This window comes from Coregonus lavaretus, assembly GCF_964263955.1.
Source record: "Coregonus lavaretus genome assembly, chromosome: 22".
Taxonomy (NCBI): domain Eukaryota; kingdom Metazoa; phylum Chordata; class Actinopteri; order Salmoniformes; family Salmonidae; genus Coregonus; species Coregonus lavaretus.
The window spans coordinates 44,974,893-44,998,628 of NC_140009.1; the positions used below are offsets into that span (position 1 = coordinate 44,974,893).

Below are 23,736 nucleotides of genomic sequence, written 5' to 3' on the forward strand. Positions count from 1 at the left end.
CCTTGTCACAACACAACTGATTGGCTCAAACGCATTAAGAAGGAAAGAAATTCCACAAATTACCTTTTAACAAGGCACACCTGTTAATTGAAATGCATTCCAGGTAAGTACCTCATGAAGCTGGTTGAGAGAATGCCAAGAGTGTGCAAAGCTGTCATCAAGGCAAAGGGTGGCTATTTTAAGAATCTCAAATATAAAATATATTTTGATTTGTTTAACACTTTTTTGGTTACTACATGATTCCATATCTGTTATTTCATAGTTTTGATGTCTTCACTATTATTCTACAATGTAGAAAATAGTAAAAATAAAGAAAAACCCTTGAATAAGTAGGTGTTCTAAAACTTTTGACCGGTAGTGTATATTGGTGCCCAGGCTTGGTCTTAGGTGGAAGAGCCTCAATCTTCTTTTATTGATTTGATTTTCATATGTATAAATGATAAGGTTACAGATGGTTATGCAGACTTAAGAGTCTACATTGGAGAGTTGCTAGCGGGAAAAACCCCTTGTGGAACTTTACATGTTTATTTTTCGGGTGTAGTATAGTTCGGGTTCAGGGTTCATATAGTTTGTTTAGGCTCGGTGAGAATGGGGAGAGTTCAACACATGGAGAGAGTTCAACACATGGGGGAAGGTACCACCTTATCTTTAGAGTAGGATTCAGTCTGCATATTGGTTGGTCAAAGTGCAATGGCAGGTAACAGACTGTGTTTATGTACATGGAACATTAGAGAGAGCCCTAACCCTGTTAAAAGGAAAAAAGTACTATATTTTTTGAAAAAACAAAATATTGATATTGCTCTGTTGCAAGAAACTCATTTGGATGATAAGTAGCATCTGAAATTGCAACAAGGAGGGTTTGATCAAGTGCTTTTCTCATAATTTACATCCAGAAGTAGAGGTGTGGCAATTCTTCCTACCACTTAAGGTGTTGAATTGTGTGAAAGATACATTTGGTCGTTTTGTTATAATTAAAGGTACTTTAAAAAGGGCAGGACATTTCCATAATGAATATTTACTCTCCCCCCCCACCTGTTTTATCTGCTAATATAGGAAGCATAGTCATATCTGATCATGCTGAGGTGATCCTGGACATAAAACTCAAAGGGGCACCCAATCCATCAAAACATTGGAGATTGAATACAACCATTCTTAAAGACCATACATTTACATCATATTTTATTACGGAGTTTAAAGCATTTTTCTTTATTAACACTCAATCAACAGATAACCCCTTGCTCCTTTGGTAAACCTGTAAAGCGTAAGCCAGGGGTCTGATTATGTCATACTCAGCCACTAAGAGGCAGGAAAAAATGTGAAAAGCAAAAACCATTAGAGGGTGAATTGGCAACTAAAGAGAAGGACTACATAAAAATTCCCACTCCTGCCCTATTAAAGGAAATATCAGTCCTTAGATCAACGTTGGACTCTCTACTAACACAGGACGCTGAAAATAAAATGAGATTTGTCAGGCAAAAGGAAAATAGAAAGGAAAATATTTGGCGTACCTAGCTAAAAAGAGAGCAGACTCCCAGTCAATTGCTACAATTACTGATTCTGATGGCAACCATCTATATGAAAATAAATGGATAAATTAGTCATTTAAGAAATGTTATGCGAATCTTTATACCTCAGAACTGACAAATGATGCACCCAAACTAATGGAGGACTTATTTTCTAAGATTGAGCTCCTTACTATTTCCGCCAGAACAGAGGTCTCTCCTTAATACCCCTGTTACCAAGGAAGAGATAATGTTTGCAATTAAGAATCTGCAAAATGGTAGGGCCCCAGGACCGGAATGGATTTGTAGTGAGTTCTATAAGGAGTTCCATGGCCTGATCCTTGAGCCATTGCTTGATATGTTTAACCACTCATTTTCAAATGACCGCCTCCCTCAAAAGCTGAGGGAAGCTAACATCACTTATTCTCAAAAAAGGAAAATGCCCAGAGTCTTGTTCCTCGTACAGACCTATTGCTCTTCTGAACGTGGATAGGAAATTACTTTCTAAAATCCTAGCCCCGAGACTTCAATTACATCTCTTGTTAATATTATTGAATTATTCAGTGAATTATCAGGCTACAAGATTAATCTAACTAAATCAGAGGCTATGCCACTTGGTAGTCTTCACTCTGGTAACTCTCCCCCCTTTCCTTTTAAATGGTCTCCCTCAGGTTTTACGTATCTGGGTATATTCGTAACTCCTAAATACCAACAAATGACCAAACCAATTTTGTTCCCTTGTTTGATACAATAAGACAGGATCTGGAGCGCTGGAACTCTCTTCTGATTTCATGGTTGGGTAGAATATCCCTCTTGAAAATGAACATTTTACAGAGACTACTTTACCCAATCCAAATGATCCCAGTCTTACTTTCCAATAACGTAATAAAATATTGAAATGGCTGGTTAAGTTCCTTCATATGGAGTTAAACGCAAGCCAAGACTTAAGATGGCAATGTTGCAGCTGCCAGGTTATATGGGGGGCTTGGATCTGCCCAATATAAGGTTTTATCAGTGGTGTGCCCACTTATGTTATATTTCTGACTGGATCACAAATGATGACTCCTCTATTTGGTTAGACATTGAGACATATTTTTCAAAATACCCCTTGCAGGATATTTTATTTTTCAGAAGCTTCAAGTCTGTAAAAGATCACTGCAATAATCCCATTACAGGTCAGTTCAACGTTTTTTGGGAAGGTCCAAACTAACCTCTGCTCTTACCCCGATTCTTAACAACCCAGATTTTGTACCAGGATTGCTGGATGCTGACTTTAACATTTGGCTTAATAAGGGCAAAGGCAGTCCCTCAACCTGATCAAGACAAAGGAAATTATTATGGACTACAGGAATAAAAAGAGGACTGAGCACGCCCCCATTCTCATCAACAGGGCTGTAGTGGAACAGGTTTAGAGCTTCAAGTTCCTTGGTGTCCACATCACCAACAAACGTTGTGAAGAGGGCACGACAAAGCCTATTCCCCCTCAGGAGACTGAAAAGATTTGGCATGGGTCCTCAGATCCTCAAAAAGTTATACAGCTGCACCATCGAGAGCATCCTGACTGGTTGCATCACCGCCCGGTATGGCAACTGCTCGGCCTCCAACCGCAAGGCACTACAGAGGGTAGTGCGTACGGCCCAGTACATCACTGGGGCCAAGCTTCCTGCCATCCAGGACCTCTATACCAAGCGGTGTCAGAGGAAGGCCCTAAAAATTGACTGTTCTCTCTGCTACCACACGGCAAGCGGTACCGGAGCGCCAAGTCTAGGTCAAAAAGGCTTCTTAACAGCTTCTACCCCCAAGCCATAAGACTCCTGAACAGCTAACCAAATGGCTACCCAGACTATTTGCATTGCTGCTGCTACTCTCTGTTTATTATCTATGCATAGTCAAATTACCTCTACCTACATATACATATTACCCCAATTACCTCGACTAACCTGTACCCTCGCAGATTGACTCTGTACCGGTACCCCCTGTATATAGCCTCGTTACTGTTATTTTATTGTTGCTCTTTAATTATTTTTCATTTTTATTTATTTATTGTTTACTTTTATTACTGTTTATTTAGTAAATACTTTCTTAACACTTATTTTTTCTTAAAACTGCATTGTTGGTTAAGTGCTTGTAAGTAAGCATTTCACTGTAAGGTCTACACCTGTTGTATTCAGTGCATGTGACAAATACAATTTGATTTGAATACTTATTGACTCAAGACATTTCAGCTTTTCATTTTTCAGTAATTTGTACGTTTTTCTAATTCCATTATGGGGTATTGTGTGTAGGCCAGTGATACACACTGTCAGTTTAATCAATTTTAAATTCAGGCTGTGACACAACAAAATGTGGAAAAGGTCAAGGGGTTTGAATACTTTCTTTAAGGCACTGTACCTTGATTGCCTGAGTTCTGTCATTCAGATAATTATGAAACCATCGGCAAGCATCAGTACACAACCCTATTGAGGACAGCTTATTCAACAGAATAACATGGTCTATAGTATCAAAAGCTTTTGACAAGGCTACAAACATAGCAGCACAATTCTGTCTATCATCTAAGGCATTTGCAATATCATTTACAACAAGCATGGTAGCCGTAAAGGTGCTATATTTAGGTCTGAATCCGGTTTGATAAACATTAAGAATACCATTTACAGATAGAAAATAACGTAGCTGTTCTAGTATTTTTGCAAGACAAAGGAGCCTGCAAGTGGTTTGATAATTATCGAGATCACTACTATCCCCGCTCTTATGGAGTGGTAGCACAAAAGCTGCTTTCCACACTTTTTGAATATTTCTTGATACTAAAGTTAATAGTAAAGTTAAATGTAAAATGTGTGTTACTGAGCCAGCAAAGACAGGTCCAAATTGTCAGCCCCTAATGACTTCTTGGTGTCAATAGTTAATAAGGCAAAAATAACTTATGTTTCTGTGAGTTGCCAAAAAGAAAAACCCTGACTACCATTTCCCAAGTTACTGATCATACAGCGAGGCAACTGGAGGCTGTATGTGGGAAGAACAGTCAACTGACTGGCCAAGACCAGTATGACCACCATTTCTTTCAAATAGGAAACCAGCTGAGATAAAATGCTGATTAAAAGCATCACAAATCTTAACTTTTTCAGTAATGATGCAGGAGTCTAAAACTACTTGATTAAGCAGGGAAGTAGAGGAATTACCCCATTTTAAGTGAATTAACTGTTTTCTAGAATTTTGATCAATAACAGTCTGCCTTAGCACTAAGGAAGTAGTTTGATTTGGCCTGTTTATCCAAAGCAGTGCACCTATTTCTCAGTGAAAGATGATGACATTTAAATGGTAAATTACTGACATGTTTAAAAGGTGTTGCTTTACACTATTACTTTACACAATTTATTCGAATAGAATACAAAAAGCAGAACAGAAAGGTAAAATGGACCTGTCTTTTCCAAAGGGAATTCAACATGAAAGGTAGACTGGAAAGGTAAGACAGAGGTGAAAAGAATGAAACACAGCTTCAAGTGATGCAAACTGTTTTAAAGCCTAGTTCCACAGTATTTCCAATAAAATGGTTCCCTGCAAATTAAACACATTTCTATACTAAGTTTAAAAAATGACATTTTGATTGTCATGGCTAATCTGAAACCGTTGGCTCGCTAGGTGTTTCAACGAGGAGACGTGCATCTCGGTGCCAGACGCGGAGGGATACGTGATGGTGCTGCAGCCTCAGGAGCCCAGGATCAGCCTGAGTGGCATCGACCACTTTGCCCGCGGCACCGCTGACTTCGAGAGCCCCAAGGGCGTGACGCTCTTCCCCGAGCTGCGCATCGTCAGCACCATCACCCGCGAAGTGGAGGCCGATGACGAGCCCGAGGCCACCGAGGGGGCCGAGGACGACCCCACAGGTACTAAGCCGTGCCACCCTACTGTAGATCGTACCATCTTACTGTAGATCGTACCATCTTACTGTAGATCGTACCATCTTACTGTAGATCCTACCACCTTACAGTAAAGGGGTGTTTCTAAACCTTCTAACTGGCAAGCTATGGTCCCTCCCCCTTGGAGTATCCCCTTACATTAAAACTAACACTTGAGGGGCCTCCCGAGTGGCTCAGCAGTCTAAGGCACTGCATTGCAGTGCTTGAGGCATCACTACAGACCCGGGTTCGTCATAGCCGGCCGTGACCGGGAGACCCATGAGGCTGCGCACAATTGGCCCAGCGTCGTCCGGGTTAGGGGAGGGTTTGGCCGGCCGGGACTTCCTTGTCCCATCGCGGTCTAACGACTCCTTGTGGCGGCCACGCCATCTGGACTGTGTTTCCTCCGACACATTGGTGTGGCTGGCTTCTGGGTTAAGCGAGCCGTGTGTCAAGAAGCAGTGCGGCTTGGCAGGGTCGTGTTTCGGAGGACGCATGGCTCTCGACCTTCGCCTCTCCCGAGTCCGTAGTTGCAGCGATGGGACAAGACTTAATCACGAAATTGGGGAGAAAAAAGTGGTAAAAGTACCAACAAAAAAAATACTAACACTTGAGAACTGACTTGAACTGTCAGTCAGCCAACCATCTCCGGAACCAGTCGGTATCATCCCAGGGACCGGTGGCTGTCCACAAACCAGAGGTTGGCTTTAGATACTATGGTAAATAGGGCTTAGAGGTCTACTACCACTGTTACCTACCTACACTTCTGTTCTCCTTACCTCTCTCAGGTTGATAAACAATGTACAGGACATCATGGGCTAGTTTCCCAGACACAGATTAAGCCTAGTCCTGGACTGAAAAGCTTTCTGGGAACCTTTTATTTTCCTGGTATTTAGCAGGTTGTTACCTCGAAATTACTAATCCATTGTTACCTCCAAGTTTCTTTAGTAAATACCATGTAAATACCACCTTAAATCGGGCTGTAAAGTAAAGCGTAACCAGCATCCTCAATGGACAATGTCCATTGAAAGTATGTTTTAGTCTAGGACTAGTTTTTAATTTGAGTTCGGCTACCAAGCCTAAAAAAGCCCTCTTAAGAAGCCTCACATGATCAGATCAGTTTTTATGAAAAGGACAAAAGAAACTGCACACTATATAATCCGTGTACCACATTTTACGTTTTGATCCACAGTGGCTCTTTGTCAGGTCAAACAGTATTTAAGTGTACACATACCCATAAATCCACATGACCATTATGCCACTGTCCAACATGAGCATTCACGCATGACAGATACAATTTCAGGCAAGAATTATTCATGCTTCTTCATTTGTCTACGCATTCTTCATTCATCTATGATTGCATTTTAATTGAAAACTCCAGTTTGGCTAAAATGGATGCTTTGTCCCAAGTCTTCTCATCATCTCTCTCTTTCTTGTTCTCGTTCTCTCTCTCATTCTCTCCCTCTCTGGAAAGTGTTACCACATAAAGTACATTGCCACAGAAAACATATAGAAACATGAAATCAATGATGGAAATACACCAGTAGAAAAATACAAATATTTTATCTTCTCTGTCAGTTCAAGAGACTGTGGTGTCGGAGGAGATCATGCACAACCTGGACACGTGCGAGGTGACTGCTCTGGACGAGGAGCTGGATGGAGAGCATGAGACCCTGGAGGTGGACCAGGCCCAAGTCCAGCAGCGTGGCCTGGAGATGACTTCCTCCAACCTGGGCCTCGTCCTGACAGGTCTGTCTAGGATGGCTAGGCTAAGCTAGGCTAGGCTATGTTTGGCTATGGTAGACTAGGCTATGCTAGTATAGGCTAATCACAATAGCATTCAGGCACAGCCACACAGACGCAATCCATATGTATAATGGACATGCAAAGCCTACATTCATACATATAGCCGCGCATGTGCACCAGGTGTCACACACCCACATGTATGCACATATTCTACTTCTATTGGCTACTAGCAAAAATACACACACTAGGCATACATACACTCACATTCTACATGACTACTGTAGCAACTTTTCATTCACCACAATGCATCAAAACCTATCCTTCCTTTAGCTACATGTTCCCTCCCTAATGCTACCTCCTCTCCCTGTCACAGGCATAAACACCATGGCCAACTACGAGCAGGTCCTGCAACTGATCCACTACAGGAACTGGCACACGGAGGCTCTCTTTGACAGGAAGTTCAAGCTGGTCTGCTCCGAACTCAACGGGCGCTACATCAGCAACAACTTCAAGGTCGAGGTATGACTGAGCGTTTACTGTCTATACCTCACCTATAGGGCTACTGCTGTCACTTGTTCAGTATAGAGATGGATGTATGGACAATAATCCCTAGTCACAGTGTTTGGGGATATTAACCCTTTGTAAATTGTAAACAACAAGTGAGGAAGTAAACAACAATATGTAACAAGTTGTTTTTCCCATGGAAAAGGTTTGGTAATATTTCATTAACCCTTGAATACATTAGATAGGGAAAGGGGATATCTAGTCAGCTGCACAACTGAATGAATTCAACGGAAATGTCTTCCGCATTTAACCCAGCCCTTTGTGAATCTGTGATCTGTCACACTCTGGACACTCTCTCTTTCTTTCTGTCACTCTTTCGCTCTCTCTCTCTCCCTCTCCATCTCTCTCTTTCTCTGTGCGTGCATGTGCCTACCCCCAGGTCAACGTGATCCACACAGCCAACCCCATGGAACACGCTAACAATGTCAAGGTTCAGCCAAACTTCATCAACCCAGTGCAACACGCCTCTGTGGACCTGTCTGGACACAACCTGGTCAACGCTCACCAGGCCTCAGGTACACCACTAATGCTAACCCAGCTTGTTAGCCTGTGTGAATAATTAGCTTATTTGGACTAGCTGCCCTATATAAATCATAAGCACACAATTTACACAAACCCTCGATTTAATTAAAACCGCAAAACGGAAGCCTCCGGCGTGCTGTGTCAATAGTCTGTCTCAGTCCACACAGAAGCACAGTTAAAATGTACATAAATATAGATGTATTTTGTATTGATTTAATTAATCCAAACGTCCCTTTTTTTGCTTCACGTGGTAAACACGGTTTTATGGCAATCGGAAAAGGTCTGGATGCTGCCTTGAATTGAATAGTATTCCATAGATTTATAATACCGGAAACACTGTTTCCGGGTCACGCATGGTGGAGTAGACACCATACAATTCCAGCTAATCTTGATTCAGTTATGCTGATAAAATACCATATACTTAAATCACTTTTATTACTTGACCTTCTTTACACAATGCTTGAAGGGATACTTCGGGATTATGGCAATGAGGCCCTTTTTCTACTTCCCTAGAGTCAGTTGAACTTGTGGATACCATTTTTATGTCTCTGTGTCCAGTATGAAGGAAGTTAGAGTTAGTTTCACGAGCCAATGCTAACTAGCATTAGTGCAGCAATGACTGGAAGTCTATGGGCATCTACTAGCATGATTTATGGGTTCACAAACTGAAACACTTTTTTTTTTTTTTTTTATAACTGTAGGCTATACCCACAGAGACTTGATTTTTTTGGTTGATAGACTTCCAATGAATGACTCAACACTATCACACTATTTGACTCACAAATTGACTCTTTAAAAAAAAAATTATTTCACATTTTCTGCCATACTCATGTCCTACAACAACAGCAGATCCCAACAAACAAAATTACGTTCTGGGAACGTGTAGACCCATATTGTATTTTATCTTTTTGTTGTTTAAATGTTTATCTATATGCTGAGGACCGAATTACTTCCAATGACTATATACTTGTATACGTTTTGTTGTTGTTGTTGTTTTTCTCTCTGCCCAATAACAGTAGGCTATACCCAGCAAACCACAAAACATTCTAGGAACGTCAAATGAGTTGTTTATCTTCCTTAATTATGTTGAAACATTCATCCACGCTATAGGCTGAATGCCTTTAACACTAGTACCACTAAAGCAGTCATTTTGACTGCTCATTATTTAATTGTTTTACTCTGCCTTTTCTTAAGTCATGCCCCCCTCCGTCCTTGACTTTCCCTAAATAAGTCTATATAACACACTGTCGGTGTTAGAATCTTAATATCACAAACAGAACTGGAGTTATAACCAGTTTTAGGAGTGGTTGAGTTTCCCCCGTTGCCCCTCCTTCCGACAGTTGAAAGTGCAGTGCCCAGCTGATAATCACCCCGATAATTGCCTCGAAACTGAACCTAAACTATACCGAAACTAATTTCACACATACAACAACAGATTATATAGATTAAGTAAAGTATGATGGGGAGAAAGGGGGAGAATGGGTGAGTTGATGAGTGAGGGGAAGCGAACAATGCATTATTATGTAATCACCAGAGCATGCGTAATTGTACATGCTGAACAGCTTTCAAAATATCCACATCGGGCAGCAGGTGAGAGAGTGTCGGAGAATGTGGTGATGAGGCTTGTGTAACTTTGCATTGGAAAAGGGAGAAAATGTCACCATGGACAATTTCTTCACTTCACTGTCATTGGTGAATGAGTTGCTTGCAAAAAAAATAAAAAATCTGGCCTGCACCATGAACAAAGTGAGACGGGAGCCCCCTCCCTCTGTACAAAATAAGGCAATAAAGAGAAAACCTTAGACTATTATGCACTACAACCAAACATAGGTATATCAAAGTGTGTCAAGCAAGTGAAAGTTACGACAATTGTGTCAACTGTTAGGACAAGGGATAACAGCTAAATGAAATCCAACTGATGCCATTGCGTGAAGACGCGCACAAGCTGACAATAATCAACTATTTTTGACTGTCATATCGACACTTATATTAATTATAATGCCATTTTTGCTTTTGTGCTGAGTTTTACTATTTATCAAGGCCACTTGGCGCTTATAATGATGTGTAGGCTACTAATGTTTTCATCATTTGACCGCCCGCCTTTTGACCGTGCGTCTTGGTGGTTGGGTATTTCGTTTTTTGTTTTGTCTTATAAAGAGAAGCTGTTACCGTGTTCCTACATATACTTTCTGTTTCATAGTTGTAACAAAAGCACTTCACGAATAAAATGGATTGAACAGTTGGTATTTTGTATTATTTTTTACAAATTGTCTACAGTAACATAAATTAATGAAAATGCTATTGTGTTATTTTAAATAAAATAAAAATCATATTATAATGTTCGTAAACGCAACCAAATTATTATTTTTGCAATAGCAAATATGAAATATATTAATTACACTGTTAGAATGTTGCAGTCAGAATGACTGCGCATTAGCTTGAAGGGGGGGTCCGTAGAGGCCCAGCAGTTCTAGTCTTAATAATTAAATGACTCAATACCCATAGAACCCAGAGACATACACTGATGCGCTGGTTCAAAGACTTCCAATGACCCAATACTATCACACTGTTTGACTCATAAATTGACCTTTATTTTTTTCTTCTTTATTTCTACCATGCTCATGTCCTACAACAAGAACAGTTCCCAGCAAACAAAATGACGTTCTGGGAACGTGTAGACCCATATTTATGTTGTTTTACCTTTCTGTTGTTGAAATGTTAATCTAACATACGAGGCCGACGTGAGAAGGGTCTTTAATCAGGTCAACACTCGCAAGGCCGCGGGCCCCGACCGTATTCCAGTGTGCTTTCTCAGAGCATGCGCAGAACAGCTGGCAGGCATATTCACGGTAATTTTCAACCTCTCCTTGTCCCAGTCTGTAATCCCCACGTTTTAAGATGACCACAATCCTATCTGTTCCTAAGAACTCTAAGGCTTCATGCCACAATGACTACCGCCCTGTAGCACTCACTTCTGTAATCATGAAGTGCTTTGAGAGGCTGGTTATGGCATAAATTAACTCCACCATCCCAGCCACCCTATACCCACTCCAATTTGCATACCGCCCCAACAGATCCATAGACGACACAATCTCAATTGCTATCCACACTGCCCTCACCCACCTAGATAAGAGGAATACCTACGTGAGAATGCTGTTCATTGACTACACCCAGCGTTCAACACCATTGTCCCTCCAAGCTTGTCACCAAGCTTAGGACTCAGTGCCTAGCTGGAGCCAAGCTCCCTGCCATCCAGGACCTCCATATCTGGCGGTGTGAAAAGAAGGGTGGGAATTTTTTTAAAGACTACAACCACCCAAGCCATAGACTATTTTCTCTCCTGCCGCATGGCAAGAGGTACCGGTGCATCACATCTGACAAAAACAGGCTCTTGAACAGCTTCTATCCCCAAGCAATACGGCTAAAAAAATAGCTACACGTAATATCTGAGTTAACCTTGTGTCTTTATTGACCTTTTATTTCATATTTTGCACGGTCTCTATGCACACTCACAGGGCCCTACACACTCACACATACTGTCACTCCAACACACACACACACAAACACTCACTGCATTATTTGCTAACTAACACATAATATGCACATACATTTATACCGACCACACACCCACTCACATATAAGCTTTTGCAACTCTGTTTATCTTATATCATGTTGCCTAGTCCCCTTACCCCTATACATATCTACCTCTGTCACTCCAGTATCCCTGCACATTGTAAATGTGACCCACCGCCTGGATTCGGTCCTACAGTATGTATAAAAATGTGAAAGTGTTTTTTACATCGGATAAAAGTAGAGACTCTGAGCTATAAAATGGTATATCATACACTGCAGTTGAGGAACAATTAGAAAGTAATTCTGCTTTGAAAGTTGATAAACTTGTAACCCCACTTTTGAGAAAATCATCTTTGTCTATACCCATTCAGCATCGTTCACACCCTCTTAAGTCTTAGCCCCACCCATCTCTTTAAGAATTGACAGTGTAGTAAACAACCAAAGACTAAAAGTGGTGAAAGTAGTAGCAAAAAGGAGTAGTAAAAATGTATCTAGTCCATGGCCTACAGTGCATTCGGAAAATATTCAGACCCCTCCCTTTTTCCACATTTTGTTACCTTACACCCTTTAAATAAATAAAAAATATCATCAATCTACACACAATACCCCATAATGACAAAGCGAAAACGGGTTTTTCGAAATGTTTGCAAATGTATTCAAAATAAAAAACAGGTACCTTATTTACATAAGTATTCAGACCCTTTGCTATGAGACTCGAAATTGAGTTCAGGTGCATCCTGTTTCCATTGATCATCCTTGAGATGTTTCTACAACTTGATTGGAGTCCACCTGTGGTAAATTCAATTGATTGTACATGATTTGGAAAAGCACACGCCTGTATATATAAGGTCCCACAGTTGACAGTGGATGTCAGAGCAAAAACCAAGCCATGAGGTCAAAGGAATTGTCCGTAGAGCTCCGAGACAGGATTGTGTCGAGGCACAGATCTGGGAAAGGGTACCAAAAAATTTCTGCAGCATTGAAGGTCCCCGAGAACACAGTGGCGTCCATCATTCTTAAATTGAAGAAGTTTTGAACCACCAAGACTCTTCCTAGAGCTGGCCGCACGGCCAAACTGAGCAATCGGGGGTGAAGGGCCTTGGGCAGGGAGGTGACCAAGAACCCGAGGTCCTCTTTGGAGATAGGAGAACCTTCCAGAAGGACAACCATCTCTGCAGCAATCCACCAATCAGGCCTTTATGGTTGAGTGGCCAGACGGAAGCCACTCCTCAGTAAAAGGTGCATGAGAGCCCGCTTGGAGTTCGCCAAAAGGCACCTAAATGAGAAACAAGATTCTCTTGTCTGATGAAACCAAGATTGAACTTTTTGGCCTCAATGCCAAGTTTTACGTCTGAAGGAAACCTGGCACCATCCCTACGGTGAAGCATGGTGGTGGCAGCATCAAGCTGTGGGGATGTTTTTCAGTGTCAGGGACTGGGAGACTAGTCAGGATCGAGTGAAAGATGAACGGAGCAAAGTACAGAGGTCCTTGATTTAAAACCTGCTCCAGAGCGCTCATGAACTCAGACTGGCGCGAAGGTTCACCTTCCAACAGGACAACGACCCTAAGCACACAGCCAAGACAACGCAGGAGTGGCTTCAGGACAAGTCTCTGAATGTCTTTTAGTTACACGGCCAGTACCCGGACTTGAACCTGATCGAACATCTCTGGTGAGACCTGAAAATAGCTGTGCAGCGACGCTCCCCATCCAACCTGACAGAGCTTGAGAGGATGTGCAGAGAAGAATGGGAGAAATTCCCCCAATACAGGTGTGTTAACCTTGTAACGTCATACCTAAAACGACTCTAGGCTGTAATCGCTGCCAAAGGTGCTTCAACAAAGTATTGTGTAAAGGGTCTGAATACTTATGTAAATGTGATATTTCCAATGTTTTTTAAAATCAATTTTAGAATAAGGCAGTAACGTAACAAAATGTGGAAAAAGTCAAGGGGTCTGAATACTTTCCGAATGCACTAATGCACTATCCTAATCTGATTTACCAGCTCTTACCGGCTCTAGTAAACACACACTATATCAAATAAAATCTGTTTATTTGTCACATGCACAGGATACAGAAGGTGTAAACGGTACAGTGAAATTGTTATTTGCATATTGGAGTCTTTTGTTTAGAGATGTAGCTAGCGAGCTAGCTAAACAATGAACCATAATCCCAACTCTAGTGCCGTGTTGAAAACAACTGGGAACTCGAAAAAAGAAAAAGAAAACTCAGACTGGGAAAAAATTATTTGAACGGTCATCCAACTCGGGCCTCTTTCTAGAGCTTCTACACAGCTCATACACGTAATGTTAGCTAGTGAGCCAGCCAGCTAACGTTAGCTAGCTTGGTAACAGTACGCTTTAATTTGCAATGAAACGACTTTCTGACCAAATTTTAAACGTATAATATTGAAAATGTAGCTGGACTCTTACCCGTATACATGGATGAACGCTTCTCCCTCTGTTTCATACAACAGCCTTCTTTCTGTGTTTTCTTTTTGGACTCTCTCCGACTTTGGCAATCATCTCTCTGCTTCCACCGGGCATTCCACTGATTTCAAAACTCGGTCAACTTCTTCCGTGACATTGACACCGTTTCTTCCCCACCATTGTCCAATGTATGGTTCAATGAAAATGTTTTTACCTAAATCTGGGATTTCTTCATTGTCTGATTCATTTTCAGAGTCAGAGAGATTCAGCAAGGCATGATCATCCTCCAGAAAGTAGTCCATCACAACATTTCCCCACTGAGCGTTGTCGATAGCACTATTACCTTCACTAATGTTGAGAGCAGTAGCAAAACTTTTTCAGTTCTTCATGATATATTTTTTATAAAGCTGCGGTAGACCGCATTATCCACACATACTTAGCAGCTCACGTTATAGACAGAAGCATGCTACGTGGCAGACCAATCCAAACTCATCTCTTGGCATGTCCAGCCCATCCATTATCTCAGCCAATCATGGCCAGCGGGAAGGTTCCTGTAATTTTCTGTGGCTAAACCAACTAGGCTCGTTATTTAACAATTGTATTTGTATTTACAGATGGCATACAAGTTTGTTATTAAGGCACATGAAAGTTCACATGTTCCAGAAGGCATTTCTGCCAAAAAAAATTATTTAGATTTTTAAAGATAACATTAAAATGCCTCTCCTGTGAAGTAGTGACATGCGACATTCGCCTAGTTTCTTGAAACGGGTCACAAATATGGTATTGGAACGGACTTTTTAAAATATTTCCTTTTTATATAGTATGCTTACTTACTTTATTGTGCATTTCCTATTTCTTATTTTTCATGTGTTTTTTTCTAGTAATACATTGTTATTGATTATTGCGTTGTTGGTTTTGAGTTTGCAAGAAAGGCATTTCACTGTACTTGTGCATGTGACATTAAAACTTGAAACTTGGCCATCGAAATGTTTCTTGTTTCTTTAGACCTGTCTAAAATAAATAATGGATTTGTTGTGATGGTGTAGGCTATATTAAATTGATTAATTATACGTTTTTTAATGTAGAAGTTCCAAAGGTGCGCATCAGTGGCTTGTAGGCTATGTGTGGACGTTATGTTAATTAATGGTCAATTACCGTGAGACCAGCAGATATTTGCATGACGATCACTGGCTGACAAAATTTAATGACCGCCACAGCCCTACACCCATCCACCCACCCACCCTGAGATGCTTGATAAATATAGGCCCTGGTGTATTCTTAGTCTTGATGGGTTTTTAGTAGGGCATTTACTCTGCTTTGGAACCAGGTTGTGTGACTACCCTTCCTGACTTTGCATTGTTTTGTCAGTCTATGTCTTGCCATTAACAGTGTATATTTCCTCTTAGATTTAACAGTGTATATTTCCTCTTAGATTTTGAGTGTCCTCTGCCAACCTACTCCACTGTTACCTGGCCACTAGTACATAAGTATGTACTATTAAGTATGTACTAGCCCTGTCCTGTAGGCGCCATGGCTTAGTAAGCCCTCTCAGCACTGGAGATTACAACCCTCTGGGAAAAAAAGGTCCTGGCCATCCAGATGTCGCAGACGGACGGCACTCAAGTGTAATCCCCAAACTTGTGGCCATTAAAAAACAGGCGACCAACAAATATGTGACTTGTTTCAAGAAACTAGGTGTATGTTGCGCGCCACTACTTCACAGGAGGCATTTGAATGTAATTCAGAAATGCCTTCTGGAACATGTGACCTTTCATGTGCCTTAAAAACAAACTTGTATGCCATCTGTAAATATGAATACAATTGTTAAATTACGAGCCTAGTTGGTTCCCGTTAGCCATGATTGGCTGAGATAATGGATGGGTTGGACATGCCGAGAGATAAGTTTGGATTGGTCTCAAAACATTTTCTCAAAAGTGAGGTTGCAAGTTGATCAACTTTCAAAGCAGAATTACTTTCTCATTGTTCCTCAACTGTAGTGTATGATATACAAAACTTTACTAGTTAGCAAATTAATTACTTAAAAATTATACAATGTGATTTTCTGGATTTTTGTGGATTCCGTCTCTCACAGTTGAAGTGTACCTATGATAAAAATTACAGACCTCTACATGCTTTGTAAGTAGGAAAACCTGCAAAATCGGCAGTGTATCAAATACTTGTTCTCCCCACTGTATTTCATAAGTGCCCTACTTTTGGTTAATTTACTATAATCCTTGGGAAAAAGCTTGTCCGGCCAGCACAAGAAGCTGGATTTATTATTTGTTTAATTTTTTATTAAGCGGATTAGTTGATGGATTACGAGGTTGGGATTAATTTTAACAGGAGATTAGTAAAATAATCTACCACAAGTATTGTGGGAGGAAATGGGGGATCTGGAATTGTCCAATCTAAGAATGGTGTACATTAGAAATAAAAAGGCTTAATTTTGGTGTTTCCGGTATTCCATTTTTTTTGCATTTTTATTATTATTTTATTTGTTTGATTCAAACACAGATAAAACAACAGTAGTACAATAAATGATAAGAAGTACAACTGACATTATAGATTGTTGTTTTTACATATTCTTACACATTCTTGTACATTGTGTTAATGCAGACATATATAAAACCTACTTTGTACTTGAGTTATGTACACGTTATTTGGTCTTGATGTTTATGTTATTTCAAGTGCCCTAGAACGATAAGCAAATAATAATAGAAATGTTAACATAAATGTTGAATAGAACATAAAATATATATTATTTCTAATAATAAAAGGAATAGCTTGATATCATTTTTGAGCTCATGACATTAGGTTAGAGATTGTGATTGAACTCATGACATTAAAGGAGCATTTCATGAAATAGGCTATATATTCTATGACAGGGCCCCACATGTTTTCGTAATTTTATAATTTTCTTATGTTTGATAGATGACTCTTTCAAGTTTGGCCATTTTGAGCAGTGTATTATTCCAGTCATGTATATTTGGTGTAGCCCCTTCCTTCCATTTACAGAATAGCATTTTTTTGGCGACTGCTAGTGCCAGGGCTATCCACTAGTTAGCCTAAATTGTATTCCAGAAATACATATTGCAGGATCTGGGTCAATGGTGAACCCTACGACTTCAGTTATACTATTCAGTACATTAGTCCAGAACATCCAGATTTTCACAGCTCCTTACCATATGTAGATAAGTCCCCTCCTCAGATCAACATCTCCAGCAGGCGCCTGTGGGCCTCAGACCGACCCTTTGAAGCTTACTGGGTGTCCAAATGGAAACAATGTATAGTTTCATTTGCATTAGCTTTAGAGACCCATCTTTTGAGATCTGCCAAACCTCATCCCATTCGGTCTTGGTGATATCTCAGTCCAAGTCTTTTGCCCATATTCTCTTCAGGGCCTGGAAATCAGATTATATTACTCCAAGGACCTCTCTATAGACTCCAGGAGTTTTTATTGTGGGTGTGCTACTCTCTAGAAAGTGTGAGTCCCAGTACGACGCTTTTGGCAGTTGCATAGAATTACCTCTGAAAGTGTTGACTGAGGTCCGTAGTTTAAAGTACACTGCTCAAAAAAATCAAGGGAACACTTAAACAACACAATGTAACTCCAAGTCAATCACACTTCTGTGAAATCAAACTGTCCACTTAGGAAGCAACACTGATTGACAATACATTTCACATGCTGTTGTGCAAATGGAATAGACAACAGGTGGAAATTATAGGCAATTAGCAAGACACCCCCAATAAAGGAGTGGTTCTGCAGGTGGTGACCACAGACCACTTCTCAGTTCCTATGCTTCCTGGCTGATGTTTTGGTCACTTTTGAATGCTGGCGGTGCTTTCACTCTAGTGGTAGCATGAGACGGAGTCTACAACCCACACAAGTGGCTCAGGTAGTGCAGCTCATCCAGGATGGCACATCAATGCGAGCTGTGGCAAGAAGGTTTGCTGTGTCTGTCAGCGTAGTGTCCAGAGCATGGAGGCACTACCAGGAGACAGGCCAGTACATCAGGAGACGTGGAGGAGGCCGTAGGAGGGCAACAACCCAGCAACAGGACCGCTACCTCCGCCTTTGTGCAAGGAGGAGCAGGAGGAGCACTGCCAGAGCCCTGCAAAATGACCTCCAGCAGGCCACAAATGTGCATGTGTCTGCTCAAACGGTCAGAAACAGACTCCATGAGGGTGGTATGAGGGGCCGACATCCACAGGTGGGGGTTGTGCTTACAGCCCAACACCGTGCAGGACGTTTGGCATTTGCCAGAGAACACCAAGATTGGCAAATTCGCCACTGGCACCCTGTGCTCTTCACAGATGAAAGCAGGTTCACACTGAGCACATGTGACAGATGTGACAGAGTCTGGAGACGCCGTGGAGAACGTTCTGCTGCCTGCAACATCCTCCAGCATGACCGGTTTGGCGGTGGGTCAGTCATGGTGTGGGGTGGCATTTCTTTGGGGGGCCGCACAGCCCTCCATGTGCTCGCCAGAGGTAGCCTGACTGCCATTAGGTACCGAGATGAGATCCTCAAACCCCTTGTGAGACCATATGCTGGTGCGGTTGGCCCTGGGTTCCTCCTAATGCAAGACAATGCTAGACCTCATGTGACTGGAGTGTGTCAGCAGTTCCTGCAAGAGGAAGGCATTGATGCTATGGACTGGCCCGCCCGTTCCCCAGACCTGAATCCAATTGAGCACATCTGGGACATCATGTCTCGCTCCATCCACCAACACCACGTTGCACCACAGACTGTCCAGGAGTTGGCGAATGCTTTAGTCCAGGTCTGGGAGGAGATCCCTCAGGAGACCATCCGCCACCTCATCAGGAGCATGCCCAGGCGTTGTAGGGAGGTCATCCAGGCACGTGGAGGCCACACACACTACTGAGCCTAATTTTGACTTGTTTTAAGGACATTACATCAAAGTTGGATCAGCCTGTAGTGTGGTTTTTATTTTAGTGTTCCCTTAATTTCTTTGAGCAGTGTATTTCCATCATGGTAGCTGTCTACGGGATTTATTGGTGTTGATTCCCGCATGAGAGATAAAGCTTTCCTGTGTAAATAGATCACAGATTTTCATGACTACCCTTTCTTGCAGCTCAGCCTATCTAAATGATTTATTATTGATGGTATTATGATTTGCTATCAATGATTTGTTATCGATGTTTATCCCATAGAGGCATCCAAGGGGGATCCTTAAACATTTTCTTTGGAATACTGGTATATCTTTTTCCAGATATCATGAACGAAGCTCAGACATGGGTGGGCTTGGTCTCCTCTCTTAGGTTTGATGTGTAGGTGTGTGTATGGGTGGAAGGGAAGAGGTGTAGATGTGTAAGTCGGGGTGGGGCGTGTTCGTGTATGCATCCCACAGCCATTGCTATTGGTTTGGCAAATAATAGGAAAAGAAAAGCAGCTTTTACATGGTTAAAGGAAAAGGATTAGCATACTTATTGTTTACAGGTAACTCATTCACTATATTCTGGCTTGGGGAAAAAGAGTGGGATGGTAAAATCTATTTCTGTCATGACCTAAGGAATTCAAAAGGTTATGATCCTATTCAAAAACAATCTTGATTTTGAGTTGCCATACATTAAAATAGATCCTCAAGGAAGATGGATTGCTTTGAATATACTACTTAATGATAAAAAGTTATGGCTCATAAATGTACATGGACCGAAAAATTCTTTATAATTTCAATTCAAAATATTTAAAATAATCAAATTAGTCTCCAAGATACAAATAACTCTACAATTTTATAATCACAATTTTCTCTCCCTTCCACTTGCCTCTTCCATTTTAGCGGAAATGCTGCAATTAGTTGGTTGTCATTTTGGATAGAGCAGACATTTCCATATATTCTTGTTAGCTGCATTTGTGACAACTCCACCAGTCCTATTCATGATATAATTTACAAATATTATACAGTAAAAAAAATATATATATATCAAAATCAATTAGTACAGTATATTTGAGTTTAACCACAATATTTGTTGTAACATTTGTTAGGTATTTTCGGGTGGATTAAACTGAAATTGCAAACAACTTTCTATGGCTTGTTTTAAAAACAGTGATATTTTGGAGATTATTTCATTTTCAAATAACCGAAAGTGAGAGGTTGTAATCTGAATAAAGGGGAAAAAGGCCATTCTTGAACACCGGGTGAGCTATTCTTACTTATCTGCTAGAGAACCATATTGACACAATTACAATCTTTATTGAATACAAATATAATTTCATCAATAACATGTGGAAATACGTATTTGAGTGAACATTAGCAAGCCAGCAGCAGATTAAACAGAAAGTGAATTCTCTCCTCCCTTTCCCCGGTTTTAGCTTGCAGCTATCACCGTCTATCTGGCTAGGTTTAGGATACTTACTAGCTCATACCAGTGACAAACTTAGCTTGCTATGTTATCGACATAAGGCAGTACACAAACAATCTAGCTCACTTATTTTGCCAATTAGAAAGAAATAGCCACAAATTAATTCAGAAACAGAGGAAGAGGATAGCTAGCTATAGCACGCTAACGTTAGCAGCTGCTTCATCAACAAGAAGCAACTGTTACAACATTGATCCTAAGATAAAACAAATAAACAACTTTCCCATTGAGCAAAATCCACATGATGAATGTTCCCCGCAGATTGACGAGTAGACGCCCAGTTCGTCCGCCTCAATCTCACAAATTTATCCCACTTTCATTCATCGTGTGACGTGGACCGCAGGGTGTTGTGGTATTGTTTCCGAAGTTAGAGCTGATTTGAAGAAAACCCCAAACACAACTTTTAGAACATCATTATAATATTATAAGAGAATAATTTGGGAATGTTTTCTAAGTTACTATTATATGCGTTTCTGGCATTGAGCAATAGGTGCTACACCCACTTTAACATTACAATTATTCTACAATACTGACAATGGATCAGCTCCTAGATTGTTATATTTTCACCTATGGCTGCAAATATTGAGGGAAGGTTTATTCTAATGCTTACCCTAAAATACACCAACATAACATGTCTTAATAGGACGTTTGACCACCACGAGCCAGAATAGCTTCAAAGCACCTTGGTATAGATTCTACAAGTGTCTGGAACTCTATTGGTGTTCCATCATTTGGTGTTTTGTTGATGGTGGTGGAAAACACTGTCTCAGGCGCCGCTCCAGAATCTCCCATAAGTGTTCAATTGGGTTGAGATCTGGTGACTGAGATGGCCATGGCTTATAGTTTACATCGTTTTCATGCTCATCAAACCATTCAGTGGCCACTCGTGCCCTGTGGATGGAGGCATTGTCATCCTATGGGGACATAGCCATGGTAGCCAAAATAATGGCCTGTCCAGCATTTATATGCATGACCCTAAGCATGATGGGATGTTAATTGCTTAATTAACTCAGGAACCACACCTGTGTGGAAGCGCCTGCTTTCAATATACAGTACTATGTATCCCTCGTTTACTCAAGTGTGTCCATTATTTTGGCAGTTACATGTATATAGGCCTACAGTATGTGGCCTGTACTCTAGGTAGGCTATTTATCTTTTAATGCAGTCATCTCGGTTTTCATTTGAAACATCTTTGTATCCTTCACTTGTTTGTAACAATTGCAAAGACATCGGCAACTTTGTACTTGTAGTCAACTTTGTTGTGAAGTTATCGGCAGTCACTGAGAGACAGATAAACATCTTGATTCTATATTTAGCAGAGATCTTCTGTGTATAAAGCGATGAGGTAGGGGGAAAAAACATACCTAACGGCGCACTCCGCAGTTCTATGAGTGGTCTGAGGCAGTCGGTAAATAACAAGCGTTTTCAACTGCAACTTTAGTAACGATGGTTTTGTGAAACCGCTTGGAGATTTATCGATGCTCCTACAAAGATTCTAACGATGAACTTAGCTTCCCATGCTTTTGGGAAACCGGGCCCACGTCTCAGTCAAAAGTTGCTCCGCTGTGGTGTAGGTTAAGGAATCACCTAGGGAAACAATGTAGGCTGGTTTAGTGAAATTAGCCTACTTATGGATTTGCCTTCAGAACCACATATCTGTTCTGAAATAAGTCAGTCTAGCTGGGTCTGTTACGGTACGTTAGTTACACTGAATGTACACAATGACAGTTTCTGAAGGTCATGTGACAACTAACCTGCCCCTCCGTTCCTGAAGCTGCTGACTACTAGTCTATATCCATCCACCTCAGCGTTAACGGCCTTGGGAGAGATGGAGAAGGTATAGTAGTTGGCATAGACCTTCCTCCCGTCAAAGTCCTTTATGTCCACCTTTAGCTTATAGTTCTTCTGCCGAGTCGGCAGGTGGATTGTTCCCAGACCTGCAGGAAGAACAGAGAGGGGTTGGCTGAGACCAGAGACATAGGGTGATTCCACGTGAGATTGGCCCAAAGATAATGATGATGTTTTGGATCTTCCTCAAATGAAATCCATAGAAAGGCCCTAAGAGAATTAAATCTGTATCCAAAATAATTATTGAGAAAATATTTCATCAAAATTAAGACACTCTGCTGTTAAGTTGTGTCATTACTGATGAATGATTCATCATTATTGTCATCTATGCAATCTTGAGAACATCACAAAGGTTTGTACTCTCCACCTACGTGTCCTAAGCCATTCTTATACTCGTCCGTCCTCTGTAGAAGTTCACTGTTCCATCCATCCTCCTCTGGAATACCTGGGGAGAGCGAGAGATGGGAAGCGAGCGAGAGAGGGGAGGGGGAGAAGGAGAAGGTTGAAAGAGCAAGATGATACATTTTACCAATTTGCAACTTCTATGAAGTGTATGAAATGTATGTTTAATGTTAATTTCATACATTGAATATGAAATAAAGTATTGATAAGCTCAGTTGGGGGATTTGACATTGTTCAAATCCAGTCACACTCAGAAGGAAATAACTCATAGGATCAATGGTCTTTCATCTGTGCTCTCAGCAATTCAAGATTGGCAGTGGTACAAATTAATATTCAATAGTTTTGTCAGGCTTTTGGCCTTACTTAAAAAAGCATTAATTTTAGCAGTGTAGTTATTGCATTGGTTTCAAGGCAGAATGAGCTACTCACCGTCCATTTCCCTCCCTGTGTGTCCATATCACAGTAGGCGTAGCGAGGAGAGTTGGGTCCACCAGGGTATATCCTGTAGACACCACTGCTCGTTGCAGATGTCAGCACAGTCTAGAGGCTGGAACATCAGAGATTCCATTGCCACGGAGGACAGGGCTGTCAGCACTAGTAGGACCAGTAGCACATAAGGATGGCACACACAGTTTCAGACATTACACATACAGTTGCCATAAGGGTTTCAGACATACATCACTGATCATCACAATTACTATTTATTTTCATAACATGACAACATTCATGACAATATTGCAACCGTTTAAATGGACTACTACTCTAGCATTAGTCTTCAAAGTGCAAAACCTTTGTTAGGAAGCTAAACATATTTACTTTACAAACTAATGTTACAGTCAGTGTTTCTTCATTGTTGTTTGTAGTTTGTTCTGTAGTT

At 41.0% G+C, this 23,736-nt stretch overlaps 1 protein-coding gene across 1 annotated transcript in view; it reads left to right on the forward strand.

The window, feature by feature from the left end:
• Positions 1-23,736, forward strand: part of LOC311149650 (calsyntenin-1-like) — a gene marked incomplete at both ends in the record, with an annotated part of 129,391 nt that overhangs the window by 99,347 nt on the left and 6,308 nt on the right. The window contains 4 exons of the mRNA XM_084186847.1: positions 5,139-5,383; positions 6,974-7,144; positions 7,515-7,660; positions 8,085-8,220. Of these exons, the coding sequence (XP_084042973.1) occupies positions 5,139-5,383; positions 6,974-7,144; positions 7,515-7,660; positions 8,085-8,220 (698 nt within the window). The remainder of the gene's footprint in view (positions 1-5,138; positions 5,384-6,973; positions 7,145-7,514; positions 7,661-8,084; positions 8,221-23,736) is intronic.